This window comes from Mytilus galloprovincialis, chromosome 7 (assembly GCF_965363235.1).
Source record: "Mytilus galloprovincialis chromosome 7, xbMytGall1.hap1.1, whole genome shotgun sequence".
NCBI lineage: Eukaryota > Metazoa > Mollusca > Bivalvia > Mytilida > Mytilidae > Mytilus > Mytilus galloprovincialis.
This window is the reverse complement of record NC_134844.1, coordinates 85,971,111-85,990,173: the sequence shown is the minus strand read 5'-3', so window position 1 is coordinate 85,990,173 and position 19,063 is coordinate 85,971,111. Positions and strand designations below refer to the sequence as shown.

At 31.6% G+C, this 19,063-nt stretch overlaps 1 protein-coding gene across 6 annotated transcripts in view; it reads right to left on the bottom strand.

Moving 5' to 3' along the window:
* Positions 1–19,063, bottom strand: part of LOC143083911 (1-phosphatidylinositol 4,5-bisphosphate phosphodiesterase delta-1-like) — a 113,047-nt gene that overhangs the window by 88,887 nt on the left and 5,097 nt on the right. For 3 of the 6 annotated variants that reach the window (XR_012980938.1, XM_076260306.1, XM_076260304.1), the window contains exon 2: positions 5,300–6,277. The exons of 1 other annotated variant lie outside the window; for it this stretch is intronic. Coding sequence is in view for 4 of the 5 variants with exons in the window: in XM_076260306.1 (XP_076116421.1) it covers positions 5,300–6,277 (978 nt within the window). In the remaining variant the exon portion in view is untranslated. Of the gene's footprint in view, positions 1–5,299; positions 6,278–16,606; positions 16,762–19,063 lie in introns of those variants that run through there. 2 more of the 6 variants (XM_076260305.1, XM_076260314.1) reach the window with 2 other exon arrangements.

The following is a 19,063-nucleotide window of genomic DNA, read 5'->3' as shown; positions in this document are numbered from 1 at the left end:
GATTTACAACACCATAACCACATAAAAGGCACATATGACACAATAAATATAAAATTAAAATTGACAAGCATGCTTTACTAATAATTAAATTATTTTCAAATTGTACATTGATTGCGCTTAGAATTACATGTCATGCAGTGAAATGTATGTAGCTCTAAAATCTAATTTAATACGATCTAAACTAGAACAACTGAGCATGCTCTTCAACTTTTTGTTTATCCTATTTTTTTTTTTTTCATTTAGATATCTGAAACATACTACAGAAATTCACGGTAAAAATTAATTCTTCCAAATCTGAGAAAATGGAGATGTAAGGTATTTCAAAGAGACGTACAGCAACTCAAAAATACATTAATTTTCCCTTAAACATCTAGCGGTCAAAGACAGGTCATGATTTTAACATCAACGGAATTCATATACTTTTAAGAAAGGTTAGATAAGCACATGCAGAAAAAATGTGTCCCCTACAACGATAACCTAAACTATAATTTATGCACTTTACATGAAGACGTGGAAGAAAGTAAATTAAAACTTTTAAACAAGGTTTAGGTATCAGATTTACTTTATTCTGGTCGTTAAAAAGCAATAATCGCCATTTATCTACCACACTAATTTGAAGTTTATTATGTAATTTTAAACTTTTTAAAAAATTTATTCATCTCAATTTTTCTCCCGTCATGTACATTATTAATTTAATGACTGTGTGCTCATATTTGGAAATAAAAGGATAAAATACTTTTACAACACCCCCACATTAATATTTGATCCTGGAACACCCAATTAAATAGAAACCACTTAGAATAATGAACCTCTAAAGGTACAAAATTAACGCCCTTCAAATTACGCCTCCTTTCGTAGCTAAAATGACGCGGTCTTGCTTCATTGACTTGAGCACATTATAGTCTTTACATGTACATACTTATTTCAACCTACAGTAAATTTTCTAAATAAATTTTAATTGTTAATAAATTATAAAGTGCATAACTTTGGTTCAAAAGCACCTAAACAAACAAAATTCTACCTTCACATAATAACTTAAAATAATTTTCAATGATTTTTTTTTTTGGGGGGGGGGGGGTAATTGTGGTTTGAAATTTATTATTGAGAATTAAGTGATATTCAATACCAACATTTAAAGAGGAGGGGTGGAGGTTAGTTACTGTTGGGTGATTGCATTACCTCACTCAAATCTCCTTTTTTCAAAAGTGTTTAACTCCTCTGTGAAATTTTCTATCAACAATTAAAGAAGAGCAACATTCACTGCATTGCATGATCTAGAAATGGTATGGAAAATACAGTCAGATCTTGAAAAAAGGCAAAGATACCAAATTTTAAAAATAGTTTGAAACATGGTCATTTCAGCACCTTGGAAACTCTGATTAAATGTATAAATGCTGTGAATTTCATAAACTGTAAATTCTAATTTTTTCAATTATACTAATTTTCATAGATTTGTGTGTACACTGGTGAACCACAAATTAAATTTTTTACAAATTAAAAAAAAATCAATAAATTTGCAGAATTTTTTAATAAATTGATCAGAATCCAGGAAAATTAGTACTTTTGCAAAATAAAAATCTTTTATAAATAAATCAACAGTCATTATATTTTTTCTCAAAAAGACAAAACAAACATGATGTCATATTCAAAATGGACGATTTTCAATTTTTGCTTAATCTGACGACTGCATTTTCATGACAAAATTGATGTAAAAAAAATGCAAATGCTTACATAAAATATTGTATAATATATATTTATAAACATGCAAACAACATTATTTTCCCTACCTAAAGCCTATACAGCTCTGTAAATAATAAACAGCACTAAATTATCACATAAGCAAAATACAATTCAGTTTTCAAGCTTTTGTTTAATTAAAATTACATAACAATAAAAGCGCTTAGCATCTAAAGGAGAAAAGAACACGACAGCTTGAGAGAAATTTATTTTTTCACCGATAATCCACTTATTGTCCACTGATAAAGTGGCCAGGCAACTTTCAGATCAACAGGCATATCTTTTTGAATAGAAATGTTTTTTTTTTTTTTTTTTTTCAAAAGAGTCCAAAATTCCAATTCTTTAAAAAAAAAAAAGTTGAATTTACGGTCTAGTATTTTACAGGATAAAATTTGAGTGCATGGACAAGAGTTTGCAGTCTATGGTGATCCAAGCTGTAGTGTAAATACAAGTATGATTCCTGTTGCAAAGATAAAATAATCAGGAAATTGCTTTTTTTCTAACAGAACAAAGTATGAATCCTTGCTTCTGACTTGAAGTGTTCAAAAGGATTTGCCGAATAAGTTTAAGACTTCATTATCAAATCATTAAAATTTGCAACAAAAATCATATTTCTTTTTTACAATTGGTCACAATTATCATGATTATATTTAAAGATATAAATCACATTCTTCTAGCTTCTTTCACAGCTTCCAAAAACAAACAAATCACGATTTATGCATGCAGTCTGAGGCTCTATCGAACATGCAGCGATGTCTGAAATTTCTTTTAATTAAAGATCATCGTTTTGTTAAGTCTTAACTTTAATTGTCATGCCATACATGGGTATTTGTACTACAAACATGCTACGGATTAAAACACGCGTTACATGTATATTTTCCTGTTAGAATCTATTATGTGTTGCAGTACTTATACTTTTTTGAGGAAATTTATCATAGAATTCGACTTAAAAGTCAGTATTTTGCTCAGGAAATCCATTGTTTAGGAATGGCAAAGAACCTTTCTTATTAGGTTACGGCAGTATTGAACACATAAAATAAACAAACGATTACGTTTGTATATAACATGATGTAAGTATCACATACTAAAAGTCTGTTCCTTCTTTGTCAAGAAGTTGCTAAATATGAGCTCATAATAGAGACAACTGAACTGGTGACTGATAAGGACCGCAGCACTTCACCTTCAAACCTATCAGTGGACCATTTAAGGTTAGCAATAATACCAATTTTTTCTCTTGTATTTACCAAAAAATCCTCTGTTTTATTCATAGTATACTCTTTTTCTTTTTAGTCTTCCTATTGATTGGAAATTAAGTTTTCCTACTGCAATCACAGGAATATGAAGAGAAAAATAATTGGGTCTTTTTGTGAGTTACATGTACCTCTTATCCAAAGCCTAAAGATAATTAGGTTAGTTACCAGATTGTAAGCATACCGTAATGTACTTGGGCTTTTGGTTGTCAAAACTTTACTCAGTATATAAAATGCGCGCTCAAACACAAAATCTAGTTCTTTGATTGGTTGATTTCTGAGTCTGAGTACAATCTAACCATACTCAAAATGTTTATCATCACAAGGGCCTACAATTATCTTTTTGTATGTAATTAATAAACATTTCCAAAGTATACAGAATAGGTTACAATGTATATTGAGGTCACAGATATCTATAGTTAGCACACAAAACTTTCAGCTACATGTATATGAATGATATAGATTTATATGACATTCCGGAGTACACTTTGTTAATATAAAACAGCTTCAGACTGCATGCACCGTGTTGCTTACGTATATACAATTTTAGGTTCTACGAAAATTTGTTTAAAAGTTATGTAGTAATTTAAACAAAAGCTTAATAACTGAATTGTACGGTATATATAAATATTTGCACATACATGAAATAAAGGGGTACATCTTTTACCAGTATTATGACATATAATTGTAAATAATTTTTTGGCAAAAACCAAGCTCATTTCAACAGATTCTGCTAAGCGGTGCATTTATATTCACCTTTGAAAGTTTTATACGTTAAAATAACCTTTTTTTTTATTTTCAAGTTATTTTTTTATAGGCCGCATGGTTAGCATATATAGGTATAATATTTCTGAGTTAATGTGCAGGTAAAGAATTAGAATTATTGTTAAAAGATTTTAATTCCTAACTATAGCAATTTAAAATATGTTAATAATTGTTCATATTTCTAGTTAGGAGAAAATAAGGGTATTTGTCAATGAGACAGCGACCCATCAGCACCAAAAAACTTAAAAGTTATATGTACATATTTTGAAAATAAAATATTGAAAATAAGTGGAAACAGCTAAGTAAAGAAAAATTTTAAAATCCTTAAAGCCTTAAATCACCCATTTTGCTAAAAATCTGTGAAAATCACTTGGTTCTATAGTTACAACATAGCATTACAGATCATGCAGCCTGAAATATGGGTTAGCATGTGCACAGAAGCAAAAGCTTGAACTGTACAACAAAATAGCTTAAAAGTTACAACAAAAAAACCTGTGTTTCTGCTGAGGGGGATTCAGAAGGAGCAAAGTGGGAAAGGGCACTCCTTTTGTTGGAACATTTTGGTTAATTAAAGAATGACTGAAGGATGACTGTAGCATGTCCCCTCTTCCGCAGTCAGTTTCCCCCCTTTCCCCTTTATGAAAATTTCTGGATCTGCCACTGCTGCTAACACTTAACAAATGAGTTCATTGGACTATGTTTGTTTTATTTTCTTTCAAGTATAAAAGTTATCTGTATGCGACTGTTCAAAATGGCTGTAAATAGTTCCCTTTTGGTTTTTTGGCAATTGCTACTGAAGAAGGTGGGCGGGTGAAGAATAATTTACATTTATACCATGTTTTGCTTCACCTCTGAATTCATGTTTTTCTTATTAATTTTAAAGCTTATACCAACACTTCTCCAAAAGAAGTTTACTATGGCAAGAAAATAAGCAACAGTCAAGTGTTTAAAGCGCATAAAATTTGAAATTTTGGATTATTTTTTTTAATTTGAATATTTAATCATTGTCAGCCGATAACAAAAGCACAGGTTGAAGGTATTTTTTCTAATTTGGCCTCATTTGTATCAAGCTTTTGCTCTCATTAGAAACTGTCCATATCCCAACAATGAATTATAATAGCGATTTTGTGGAAAACTCAAAAACTTTTTTAAAATATTCTCCATTTTATGTGAAATCCATTGAAGGAAATATTCAACAGAATGAAAATGTATCAATTTTTTGTAAAATCTTTCAAGAAAAGAAATTAAATGCTGCATGTTTCAAGCTACAAAATCTTTACAAATAATTCAAACATATTTACAATACAAAAATTTCCATACTTATACGAATAATGAATCACAATTAATTTTTCATTTACCATCAAACATTAGGTCAAGCAAAGTCCAAATATATAAACTATGTTTCCACAAAATAAATTGTCAACTATTTCATGCTTCATACAACAAAAAAACATCGAAAAAAAAAGGAAAAAAATAAACTAACTTGAATTAGTATAGTAATAGTGCAGGGTTAAGCGAGAGATGCTATCAATATAACATAAAATTACCCTCTGCTTTCTTTTTTTCCTTTTTTCCCTTTTTCTCTTTTTTGTTCTTTTTATTGCCTCTCATTTTGACAATGACTGGAGTTCCATTATCATTAACAATCACTTGTCCATTTTCCACGCCATTATCACGTACTTGCTCCAAAATTTTCAGCTTCCTGCTTTCTAGGGAACTTGACGAGGCAGAAGAACTGGCATCGTCATCCTTTTGACCTTTTTTAGTTTTGACAGAGGTCACGATTTTCTCCTCTTTTGGTTCCCTCTTGCTGAAGGTCCAGTTATCTCGGATAACGGCATGTACCACTTCCCCTTTTGAGATGACGGTTCTTTCCTCATCTGAATCACTGGTTGATGAATCTGACGAGGACCCAGACGTGTAGTCACTCGACCTTGAGACGTAATATTTCTGACCGGGAGCCGATCGTCGAACAACCTGTTGAACCATTTGTGGATTTTGTATGTACCTTTGAGATGGGCGCTCTTCCCTAATGACCTGTGAACTTTGAACGTATCGAGCAGACGGCTGAACTTCTCTGATGACCTGTTGATTTTGAATATATCTAGCAGATGGTTGACTTTGTCTAATGATCTGTTGTCCCCCATTCATCATCACGCCCCTTGAACTGTCAATCACTGTCCTATAACCCCCTTGAACAACTTGAGGTGATACAACACGTCGCTGAGCAACTCTTTGAATCTGTTGGTTAGCTGGAAGAACTCTGGTGACAATTTTTTCCTGTCGATGCCTTGGCATACTGATAAGACTTGGTTCTGCAGAAATCATACTTCCATTGGTTGTCAGGGTCTTAACTGGAGCCTGCATATGTCGCATGTGCCTTCTTGAGGGCTCTGTGACCACATACTTGTCTGTCACGTCCATGACTTGACCATTAGTGAGATCCTCCTCCAAATAAACATATCCACCTCCTGGACGTACATATGTTCCTGATCCACTATGACCACCATGACCTGCAGTTACAACTGAAATAAAAAATAGACATTTGTTATTTAATTTTCGATTTTTTATAAATCCTCAAAAATACATGTATGTATGGCATACTAAAACCTTAACCTGATATCTAAGAAGTAAAAATTAAAAAAAATCTGAACTCCTGTGAAAATACACAAGAGTGCACACGCTGAAATGTCTCGCCTTCTATACTAATCATTGATATTATGTTGATAGTCCTAAGTATAAAGCTAAGCTTTATTACAACTGTCACATAAACTTAACATTAATCAAGATAACTAAACAAAGACCAATGAACCTTGAAAAAGAGGTCCAGGTCAGATGAACCATGCCAGGCAGACAGGTACAGCTAACAATGCTTCTATACAACATATATAGTTGACACATTACTTATAGTTTAAGAAAAATAGACCAAAACACAAAAACTTAACACTGTGCAATGAACCGTGAAAATGAGGTCACGGTTAAATAAAACCTGCTCGGCTGACATAAAGATCATAAAATATTTCCATACACCAAATATAGTTGACCTATGGCATATAGCATTAGATAAAAAGACCAAAACTCAAAAACTTAACTTTGACCACTGAACCATGAAAATGAGGTCAAAGTCACATGACATCTGCCAGTTGGACATGTACACCTTACAGTCCTTCCATACACCGAATATACTAGCCCTATTGCTTATAGTATCTGAGATATGGGCTTGACCACCAAAACTTAACCTTGTTCACTGATCCATGAAATGAGGTCGAGGTCAAGTGAAAACTGTCTGACAGACACAAGGACCTTGCAAGGTACGCACATATCAAATATAGTTATCCTATTACTTATAATAAGAGAGAATTCAACATTACAAAAAATTTGAACTTTTTTTTCAAGTGGTCACTGAACCATGAAAATGAGGTCAAGGACATTGGACATGTGACTGACGGAAACTTCGTAACATGAAGCATCTATATACAAAGTATGAAGCATCCAGGTCTTCCACCTTCTAAAATATAAAGCTTTTAAGAAGTGAGCTAACGCCGCCGCCGTAACCGCCGCTGTAGCCGCCGCCGGATCACTATCCCTATGTCGAGCTTTCTGCAACAAAAGTTGCAGGCTCGACAAAAACACAAAGTCCCTTATCAAAAGCTCAAACACATCGAAAGAATGGATAATAACTGTCGTATTCCAGCCTGCTATAGCTTTTTTCTTATACAGCAAATGGAGGATTACACCTGGTTTTATAGCTTGCTAAACCTCTCACTTGTATGACTGGAGTATAAAATTCCAATCTATGAAGAGTCTCAATTCCTACAATTTCAAACATGGGTTTAGTTCTTGCCTTAAACAATGATAAGCTTTACCTTCATACACAAATATTAAAGAAGGCTTCAAGCTGTGGTTCATTTACAAATGAGACAATTAACTCACAATCAGAACCATATGATATAGCACTAAACAATTATAGGTCACCATATGGTTTTCAACAATGAGCAAATGTAAGGCCAGGATTTTTTAATTTGTTGGTTTACGGATCCGCCGACCCGATTTTTCCGATTTCCAGAATAAAAATAAAATTGACTTTTCATGCTTTTTTATTCCCGCCGACCCTAACAAATGCATTATCCCTAAAAAATAATTAAATAATTTTTTTTTATGAAATGAAATGCATTAATCACTAACAAAATTGTTAACACTTTCTGTTGTGAAAAAATAAAACTTCCAGTTTACGTTTCTAAAAATAGACAAATCAATTATAACTGACCTTGAAATGTCGTTTGCGCAACGAAACTTGTTTTTAAAACCAATTACACAATAAGTTCGTTTCCCTTATTTGTCATCAGTCCGTAAGATCATCAGACTTGTCCAAATTTGGACAGGGTAAAGGCATCAAGTTGAAGTACTGAATATAAACAAATCATTTGGAATTTTCTTGTTTCATAGATAATAAAAAAATTATCGTCCATTTGGATAAAAAACGGGAATGCGAGACAACAGATTAACCCGATAATCTCGTTTTCCAGTGGACGAGTCTATTAGGTTTTTAACACGTGTGTTGAAACTTATTTTCGTACGACGTTTTTACATTTTTATCTTCATCAGTTTTCGTGCTTGAAGATCATTATTCACCAAGTTTTCTGGAATTGATGAAGAGCTACGCGAATTTATTTTTCTTGTTTCTGATATGACGATTTAATTTCGTCTTTGTCCGTGCACCCCCCTTTTTTTTTACTGCAATGTATTAGACAATGTCATGCGATGTTTATAACATTTGAGCAATAATATTTCATCGAACTAAAATTTAAGAAATGATGATAAAATAGCATAACTAACATATTGTTAGAAAGGTGAAATATATATTGATTTTGCATATTTTTCTGTCTTCAAAGATGATTTTTTTCTTTTTTTTTTCCCGACCGACCGACCCGACTTTTTCATGGGGAAAATCCGTAAACCATCAAATTAAAAAACCGTGGCCTAATACCACATAGTTATCAAAGGCCTCTTTTTTGCTCTGTGTGTATTACTGTGTATTTGTTTATTGGCTAGAGCAATAGCGGGAGGGTTGGGATCTCACAAAATATGCTTAACCCTGCAGCATTTCAAAGTGGACCTGTATAATGTACAACCCATGTTTTATTGGAATTAAATCATGGTTTTGTTTCCTAAGAGGAAGATTATAGTAGCAGAGTTAAGTTATAGAAATAGTGAATAATATTGACTATTAGAAATAAAAATTATACATTTAAGGATAGCTTTATAACTTATTTAATATTTATAGAAAATATCAAAAAGTTAATGATTATATTGAAATGTTTAAAAGTTTATCAGACTGAATCTACTTTTTTACGCAAGACTTGCAGTGAGTTATATAATGTTAAATGAATATTTATAGAGAATTATCAAAATGAATAAAAGATAGATCATTTATAAACCGGTATGAAGTTGAGTCAGTGATCTAAATAGCAGGTGCCTTCAGAACTTGTTTACAAATTAAAACTCAAATGTATGCAGCTGGAATTATATAGCTAAATATATATTTCTATGCTTTTGTAAGAATAAAAGTAAAAGAGGTTATACAATCCAAGGGCAAGTTCAAATTTCAAATTGAGAAAAATTGTGAACATTCAACAGAGAAATCCAAATTTAAACACCAATTAGGTGTTTAAAGGTGAAAGACGATTAAATATTGATTATACCTACATGTATGTATATAATGTGTATGATATATGTGTGAGTTGTGGCAGTTAAAATTTAAAAACTTTTAAAAAGAGAAGTCTTGCCTAGCAATTTTTATCTATCGAAAAATATAACTGTCAGTAGTGGAGACACCTGTCCTAAGTCAGGTACCTGTTTAGGGGGTTGTCTTTTTTTTTAAATGTTGTTCATAAGTGTTTCTCAGTTCTCAAGTTTTATATAGATGATCAGACAGTGGGTTTCCCCTTTGAAAAAATTGAATTGTTTTCCACAAGTCATATTTTGGGGCCCTTTAAATAGCTTTCCATTTGATGTGAGCCAAGGCTCCATGTTGAAGACCTTACTTTGACCTACTATGGCTCAAAATCATGTTTTTGATGGAGAGTTAATTGTTTCATTGGCATTCATACAGCATCTTCTTTAATTTCTACATAATGTATTTCACAAGTTCAATGATGGAATCTATTTCTTTTTAGATTTTTAGACAATAGGTGGACAAACTTTAACTTTTGTTTTCAGCGATCTGAAAAATATGTTAACTCTTTTAATGTGTCTTCCTTAGGCTTTTGGCTTATGTTTTGTGTAATGTCACAAGAAAAGCAAGAAAAATTTAGTGTCATAATAGAATTTTGACACACAAAAAACCTGAGATCAATAGAACTACACTTTGATTAATAAATAAAATAAGAATGTGTTCATGAGACACGAAGGGCCCCCATTCTTAAAAATACAGCTTATTAAACAATTTTTCCATATTCCCATTTATAAAGGGACATAACTCCAGACCAGTGAAGAAACACCACTCATATTTGATCTAAATTGTTTGGTGGTATTTTTTTTAGGCATTATGTAGAAGTTTCATTAGATTCAGTGGAGGCAAACAAATGCTTCATCAAGAATTATCATCAGGGAAAAGTAAAAATTAGTTCATATTAGGAGAAAACGATATTACAAACTTCCAAATACAAAATTCAAATTTGAAAGCTTTCAGATATAAACAAGAATGTGTCCTCAGTACACGAATGCCCCACTCGCACTATCATTTTCTATGTTCAGTGGACCGTGAAATTGGGGTAAAATCTCTAATTTGGCATTAAAATTAGAAAGATCATATCATAGGGAACATGTGTACCAAGTTTGAAGTCGATTGGACTTCAACTTCATCAAAAACTACCTCGACCAAAAACTTTAACCTGAAGCGGGACAAATGGACGGACGGACGGACGGACGAATGAACGGACGCACAGACCAGAAAACATAATGCCCCTCTACTATCGTAGGTGGGGCATAAAAATGAGATGTGGTATGATTGCTAATAAGAAGAAACTCTTTACAAAAGACCTAACGACACAAAAATTAACAACCATAGGTCACAGTTTGGCCTTCAGAATTTAGAATTTATTTAGAGGCCTGAAGAACCGCACAACCCTATCAAACATTTTTTTTTATTCTAATAATCTTACGAAACATTTTCTCATTTGTTGCAAAAGACATTATTTTGGAAAAAATAATTTAGGTTCTGAGATTGTATCAAAATTTTACATTATATAATTTTTTTTATGAATGATCAAACCGTATTTGCAGAATCACTGTTGACATGCATGAAAAATTTCATAAAGACAAAAAATTGTTAACTTTACAACTTTTAATGTAAATGTAAATATTTAATTTATGCAATCAAGAAATATATGTAAATTTCAAAGCACATTAAAATTTGATATAAAATTTCAAACACTTATTTCAAAACATTCATTCAAATATTTACATTACTTTTTTTTAAATTTTATTTTTTATCTGGAAGTTGAATTAAGTAAATAAATTTTAGCATGTCTATGCCAACTACACAAAAGGTTTTAAGAGCATTGCTAGCATGACCATCAAACCGATCTGTCACTTTTATGAGGCTAGAGGCTGAGCATAAATAAAAATAATAAAATACATAAACATGCAATAAAAGGCTGTTCTCAACCTTGAAATTTGCAGTGAACATTCAGAAAACATTGCATATTAAATTCACGATTGTCACTGGCCACACATAAGGTTCACATATGCCCCACATTTAGTTTAACCTTGTCTGGGAATCTAACAGAATGTTCAGCAAGTTACTTACCGGTACTGCAAGACCATAAAGGCAGTTTTCTCTCAATAGCATATAATTAGATGGGTGAATAGTGTTCGTTTTAGGAGTTTTAACTATGAGTATAGTATCATGACTGCTTATAACAAGTTAATTTTGTTATTTATTTTTGGGGGCTATTTTTAAGAAACAAAGTGTTCCAATTTCAGACAAGGAGCACCATTCTACAAAATTTCCAAATATATTGGTTGGGGTTTAATGTTTAGCAGTAAATGTTAGGATGCTTAAATGTTGACGGGATAGGAATATTATGAAATTATCCCAATTTTGTAAGGTCACCCAGACCTACAATTTACAGTGTGCTAGTCCAAAAGGTATAAATGTAGACATCTTTAAACACATTATTCTCACTCAAAGCAAAACAATCTTTGTTTTTTGCCATGCCCCTATTAGCAGAAAACAGCAAATACCAATTATAAATCTTTCAGTTGACACAGAAAGGGAACTAAACCAACAACTGCTTGTAGTCCAGGTAAATCAAGATCCCTTACAGACGCCGTTCATTCATTTCTGCATAGAATGTTTGACCGAAGATTGCCATGGAAAATATCATTTTTGGATTTATATTTTTTGGAAACCTTCAAATGATTTACATGATGTAAACATTTAATAAACTGTTCTACACTAAATTGGAAAAAAAACATGTTGTGAAAGGGAGATAAAACACCAAGTTTATTATCTCCCCTTTGGAATGGCATCTGAAATTTAAACCTGAAAACTAAATTTTAAGCTGAAAATAAAGGGTTCATGCACACAAAGCATGATAAAATACATTGTGATGTTATAATGAAATTATACATGTGTTCAATAATTTTAGGTACATTAATTCAAAGCCATCCTCAATTTTGAACTTCACACACAAATCAAAGTTTTGTAATCGAATTTTATTTCCTTTTTCAAAATATTTTACTTCAAACTAGTAATCAAGAAATTAAAAACAAAATGCTTTGAGGATGATTTTGGTAGAGGGACAGACTCCAAAATTTTAAACATTTTTTATTTCACAAGACAACAAAATGAACTTTAGCTGATTAAAATGTTAGGATAATGAAAATCCTATTTTTGAACTGTGTGTGTACTTGCATGTAAAAAATGTTAATAATCATGGAAAAGAGCTACCAATAAATAAAAGTGCAAATTGTAAAATATAATTAGTTAAAAGAAGGATTACCGTGAATACAACAGCAAGCAGGTACTAAGGCAAAGGTCAAGGTCAATCATTCATGGTGTGAAAAAAAGCACGAAAAATTAACACGATAAAATATCTATATTTAATGTGTTAATATAATTAATTGTTATGGGCATAGATAGTGAACTATGCCCAATTTTGTTCAGCAAGAATCTTGTTTCCATTTTATTTTTCGTCTAGACAGAAAAATTGAAGCTTTAATTATCTCTGAATTGTTTGCTTTACAATTTATAATTTATAATATATTGCAGACTATGTGGAGAGTTATCTACTCTTTTTTCAGAATCAATTGAATATATTTACGAATGCATGGCTTGATACATTAAATATTAAAATACAATATATTACACATAAAATACAATATATTACACAAAGTTCAAAGATACCATCAACAGTAAAATAATATCTGATTCAAGGACCAACACAACTATATTCAAACTTGGTAACAGTGACCTAGTTTCTATAGTCAGTAAGTGTGTGATAGATGATAAAAGTTAAATCAACTTTTAACAAAACTTCCATCAAAACAATTACAGAACAATAGAAACTTGTTTCAATAATTGCTTCCAAGTTCAAATAGCATATGCTGATCTGTCAAGAAATTAACTTTCAATGGTATTTTTCAACTAAGTGTATGTGCAATTATACAATATAACGATAAACTGTTAGAGTGCTGAGAAATAGGAAGAAGATATGTTGTTGTGTTAATTCAGAACAATATTATTGATTACAAAAAACAAAAACATTTTTAGTGCAATATTTATCAAACAATACATAAATAGTAAAAGTTGACCAACGGTCACCAAACAATAAACAACAGCAACACTTGATTGTAGGTCAATTAGCCAGCAACATAACAACATAATAATGAAATACAACTTTAAGTTATATTGTCTGTATGAATAGACAAGCTCTAAATGGTCCAGCTCAGATCAGTTCATATTAGGATTACACCAACCCCCTTTTTGCCCCTTCTTTTTAAAAGTTACATGGTCCCGAGCTCAATACATGTACTCAGTTGACATAGCACAGAGTGTCTCATCCTCATTTTATTTTTACAGAGACAATGATTAATTTCATATACAGCCTTACCTTCGGGCACTTCATCCGAAAATGACACATTTCGCTCCATAATTCCAATAATAAAATTATTTCCACTTAAACAATTACATTTGCAATTTGTTTTATAAACCTTCAAATAAATTCACTTCATTATCTGGAAAATATTTAAGAATGTTTTTATTATCCAGGATGGAACTTAAAATTTTAAATCATCATTGGCCTGTCAGAATTTTATTTTTCCAATCAAAGATTTTAATGTAGGCTATTTTCTGTAGCTATGTATAGCAATTGTAAAATCAATCAACCATTTAATTACCTTGCAGTGGGTGGATTAAATGATGCAGTCATTTTCTCTAATTTAATGTTCATAAATTGATGTTAAAATCATTTAAAACACTAAAATTTTCATTGGTATATAATATTTAGGAGGCTGAAAATGAGGGATTTTCTTTATTACCAAGATCTGCCAGTGTCTTTCTATCAAATTACTGGTTAGTAATCTCAGGCACAACTTTTCAATATTTTGGTTTTCAATGTCACCATCATCATGTTCATTAAATTATTGATTTGGCCTTTTACCATGAACAAGAATAGATAATGAGTTTTTGAGACACTTTGTATGTTTGGTGTACTTGAATTATATGTCTAACATTTATATCTTTGGCCTTCAATTCCAAAATAAGGGATCCTTCAGGGAGGCTTTGTTACAAAGATACAATTATCTGCCCTTCTCTTGATGTCCCACAAAATAACAATTTAATCACTTTAAACAGTATTTATATTTGGTTGTGCTTCGAAATACACCTTATCGCTATTTGTCCTCCATTACTGGACATCACACAGGTGTTGACGTAAAATTTTTAAGTCATAAAACAAAATATCTGATGCCATAATGGAAAAGTGCTTGTTGTATGCGTCAAAAGTTCAAGCGGCCGGGTCAGCCGGGATTAGCGATAAGGTGTATATGTACTGTAGATGCATTAGACATTGTGAGATACCAATTATACATAGTCCAACTCTGTATTGATATGTTTAATGACAAGGCTTAATTGATCTTAAAAGATGGAGGCAAAACCACAAAATAAAATATCCACTAATTAATGCAACCTTTCCTCAATCAATAGTCAATACAGGAAAATTGTTATCCACAAGAATGAATGAATCCAGTCTAACATAAAGAGTTAATCATGCCACTTTTAAGGGCCACTCAGGGCTATTTCATGGCAGCCAGCTTTTATTAGTGAAGGAAGACGAAGCGCCAGGAAAAAAATGCTGACCTTTGATAAGAAAACTGACAATTGTAGTCATTATAGATTGAAGTCGAGTGCACCCACACAAGAGGGGTTTGAACTCACAACATCATCATTGTTCACTTGCTAGTGATAACAGTAGTAGAATTACTTGGATCATTTGGCCTACTCACCTAGACCCAGAGTAATCAATAGATTTTAGCTGAGGATCTGAAAAGTGATGACATGGCGTTCAAATGTTTAAATAAAGCTCAATGTTCGTTTGAATTTTCCGCAGGAAAGGCTTTCTAAAAGAAGTCAATGGACTTGTTTAAAATGGATTGTTCAAGGCTAAAGACTTGACCAGAGGTTCCCTCAATATCAACTGTCCTGCAAATCATGAAAGCCTCAAAATATTGACTATCAAAGGGAAAACATTGAGATCACCCCCGAGGTTTTGGTAGGATTCGTGTTGCTTAATCTTTGTTTTTCTATGATGTGTTTTGTGTATTTTTGTTTGTCTGTTTGTCTTTATCATTTTTTTGCCATGGCGATGTCAGTTTATTTCTATAATTTATGAGTTTGAATGACCCTCTGGTATCTTTAAATAATTGAACTGTTTATATTTTCATTTCTATTATCCATCTAGCTCAAAGATCTGGAGTTGGGGTTAAGGAATCCAGGGATAGAGTATGTGTATCAAGGGATAGGGCACGTGTATGGAAGGACAGCGTTATTCTGGGAATTTTCAGCACCAATTTTCATCTGGGAATAAAGAGGAAAAGGAGGGGGGGGACGAATGAGAAATCAGAGACCTTTATGTCCACCCCAACCTTCTAAGATGAGAAGCTAGTTGCTATTGTTTATATCGTTCATCTTGGAAAATGTCCCCCTGGCTTAAATTCTAATTACAGCACTGTTTAGCATCTTTTAATTATTTTTTGTTTCATGCAATTCAATATTCATATGACAGGACTTGTTTGTACAGTTGCAGAAATGTTTTTGAATAGCAGAAGTGCACGTGTTTTGCAAAATTCATGTCATCTGCCAATTCTACAGGGAGATAACTCTATATTTTTTATTCATTTTTCACTTTCCAGCAAAAAATATTAGAATATTTTTCTACCATGTTGAACCAAACTGTCCCTTACACATTTTTCATTCAAATGAATATTAATATTGTTTCAAACAGAAGAATGAAACTAAATTCTGCAAATGTCTTCTCGAAGTAATGACTCAATCCCCCCTTTTTAACATATATATACTCAACAAATGTAGGTTTTAAAAGTAACCTTATACAAAGGTGGTATTTCAGTGCAGAACAACTTTTTATGAAATTGTATAGATTCAAAGGTCAAAGAACCAGACATTTTGTATATCAGTTACATGAAAACTAATGAAGCTTGAAATGTTTGGTAAAATTGAGGAAGTCATGCATAGACAGAACACAGATACACAAGTATTGATTATAAATACAGAAAATAATCTAAGCAACTAAACATTTTTCCTTAAATATACACAAAGATCTAGTACCAACCTCTTCTTTCTACGTATCGACGGCCGTCCATATTTTTTCCCCAAAAAATTTATAGATGATCTCAATTTTCTAAAATTAACCTTTCAAATATAAAACCGGTTCTTTTAGCAAACAGAAAAAAATCCATCAACTTAACAGGTAGGTAGATCTATCCATTTAAAAATCTATAATTAGAACTTTCATTGATTGGTTGGTCCCATGCATGAACAGTTATTCTAGTCCAGTTTATGAATCAAAACCTATAGGGTTATGTTAAACCTGTTATGAAATATATACAACAGCATTAGCAAATAGGGCAAACTTGTGTTCAGAGTTCCGTGAAATTTGGACAATTACATTACATGGCCTATTAGAATTCGATCAATACATATACATGTAGGTGTGTAGAGCCAATGTGTAAACCAAAAATTATTTAAATCCTAATCCTTTATAAGAACGAGGAGACCTTTTTAAACTTAATTCTAAAATGAAATCTACTTCAACAGAAATATCCTTTACAACTTTGACCAATTGAGAGGAAAAAATGACAAAAATTAAATTAAATGGAATAGTTTTGCTCTTCTCATAAGTTGTAACTCGAGACAAATTTGCATACCGTAGTTGCATTGTTTTTGCCTATTTCTGGTAAAAACATTTTAAAAAGACTTGACTAGGTTAACTGTTCAGTTTATTTTCAAAAAGTAAGACATTCTGATGAATTTTGAAATTATACATTTCAACTTTATTGATATTCCTTTGAAACAATTAATTCTTTCTATTATTTTTTAAGAGTATCCATATATACTGAGCCAAAAAAGTTTAGCAACACTTTTTTTTTGAATTTTTTTTTGGTTGTTTCTGGATTTTTTTTTATCAAACATCATTGATATAATCCTTAGTTTTACCTGGATTTTTTTTTTTTTTTTAACTAGAAATCCTTTTCATAACTTTCATTTTTTTCTCTTTTTTTTAGGGGGGGAGGGGGGGTCAGAACAAATTTTAACTTTACAACACAGGATTATCATGACCTAACCATCTCATAAAATTTCATGAAATAACTTTATGTACATGTGTACTGATCATGATTTTGATTGTGACAACGTAAGCCATGGTTCTCTAATCTTGCCTGAGGCACTTGTATTACAATGTTTCCCTATACAAAAGTAAAAATTATTCTTTTCTCCCTTTCAAATCTATCTAACACTGTGTAACTGGTTCATATAATTCTACACAATTGTAATATAAATATCAGACATTCATCCCTCTTATTATGCAACTACTATTAATAAAAAGATTATGAATATTTAATTTTTTCAATACATGTCGTTTCTTATTCCATAGGTAATATTATGGTTCAATGGGATAAAAGTACATATTTAGCGAGGGTATACAAAAACCTGTTACTTGCACTCAAAATATCTTGACCAATATCTGAATGAAAAGTAATCTTGAAGGTATGAATATTTCAAAAGATAAAGACAAATTTATTCCTGAAAAAATTAGTTGCTGTTAATTACAAAAGATTGACATTAAATTATTAAATTGAGGAAAAATACTAACTTCACCTATTTGTCATATATCATTTAAGGCCATGTTTGCTAGAGGACAACTAGGATACATTTAAATATGCATTAAATAAATGTTTAATTTTATGATTTAGTGTAAATAATTTAAGGCCTTCCTAAAAGAGGGACGAAAGATACCAAAGGGACAGTCAAACTCATAAATCTAAAACAAACTGACAACGCCATGGCTAAAAATGAAAAAGACAAACAGAAAAACAATAGTACACATGACACAACATAGAAAACTAAAGAATAAAATATGAGAAAGTGAAAAAGTTTCAACATAATGAAATCATGTACCATGCCACTTTGAAAAAAACTTAAAATTGCAAAACACATTAATCACTACAACTTTTGTGACTTTCAAATTTTTTAAGATGCAAAGCCATGCAGTCTATTTTTGCATTGCTTTCAGAATATGAGTTAATCGTTATTATTCCTGTTATCTATATTTCTTTATTTTCAATTATATATTCACAAACTTTTCTCCAGTCATGCCAGTTGTGCTTTTTATAATGAAATTGCGAGTTTTCAGAAAATGATCTACAAAATTGACAAAGTTCAATCTTGAGACTTGAAATCTTACCCTCAAATATCTCACCTTACTTGTCTTAACCTCAAACCTAGCTGTAGGTTCTTAAATATCTTGCAATGTGACTTGTGGCCTTGTGCTACATGTTTTTTTTTAACTTTCTACATACATGTATTATGTAAATTATCTAATATCCTATAACATTACGAACTGAATTCTAGCTTTTCAAATATGGGTAATTATGATTTAATGGTCAGGGGTGTGGAAATATTTGCTGTGGGCACTTGTCCCTGGGCAAGTAAAACTGTAAAGTTCACTTGTCCGGAAAAAAAGTTACTTGCCCTGATGGTCCCAATAAATATTGAAGTATTTCATTGTAGT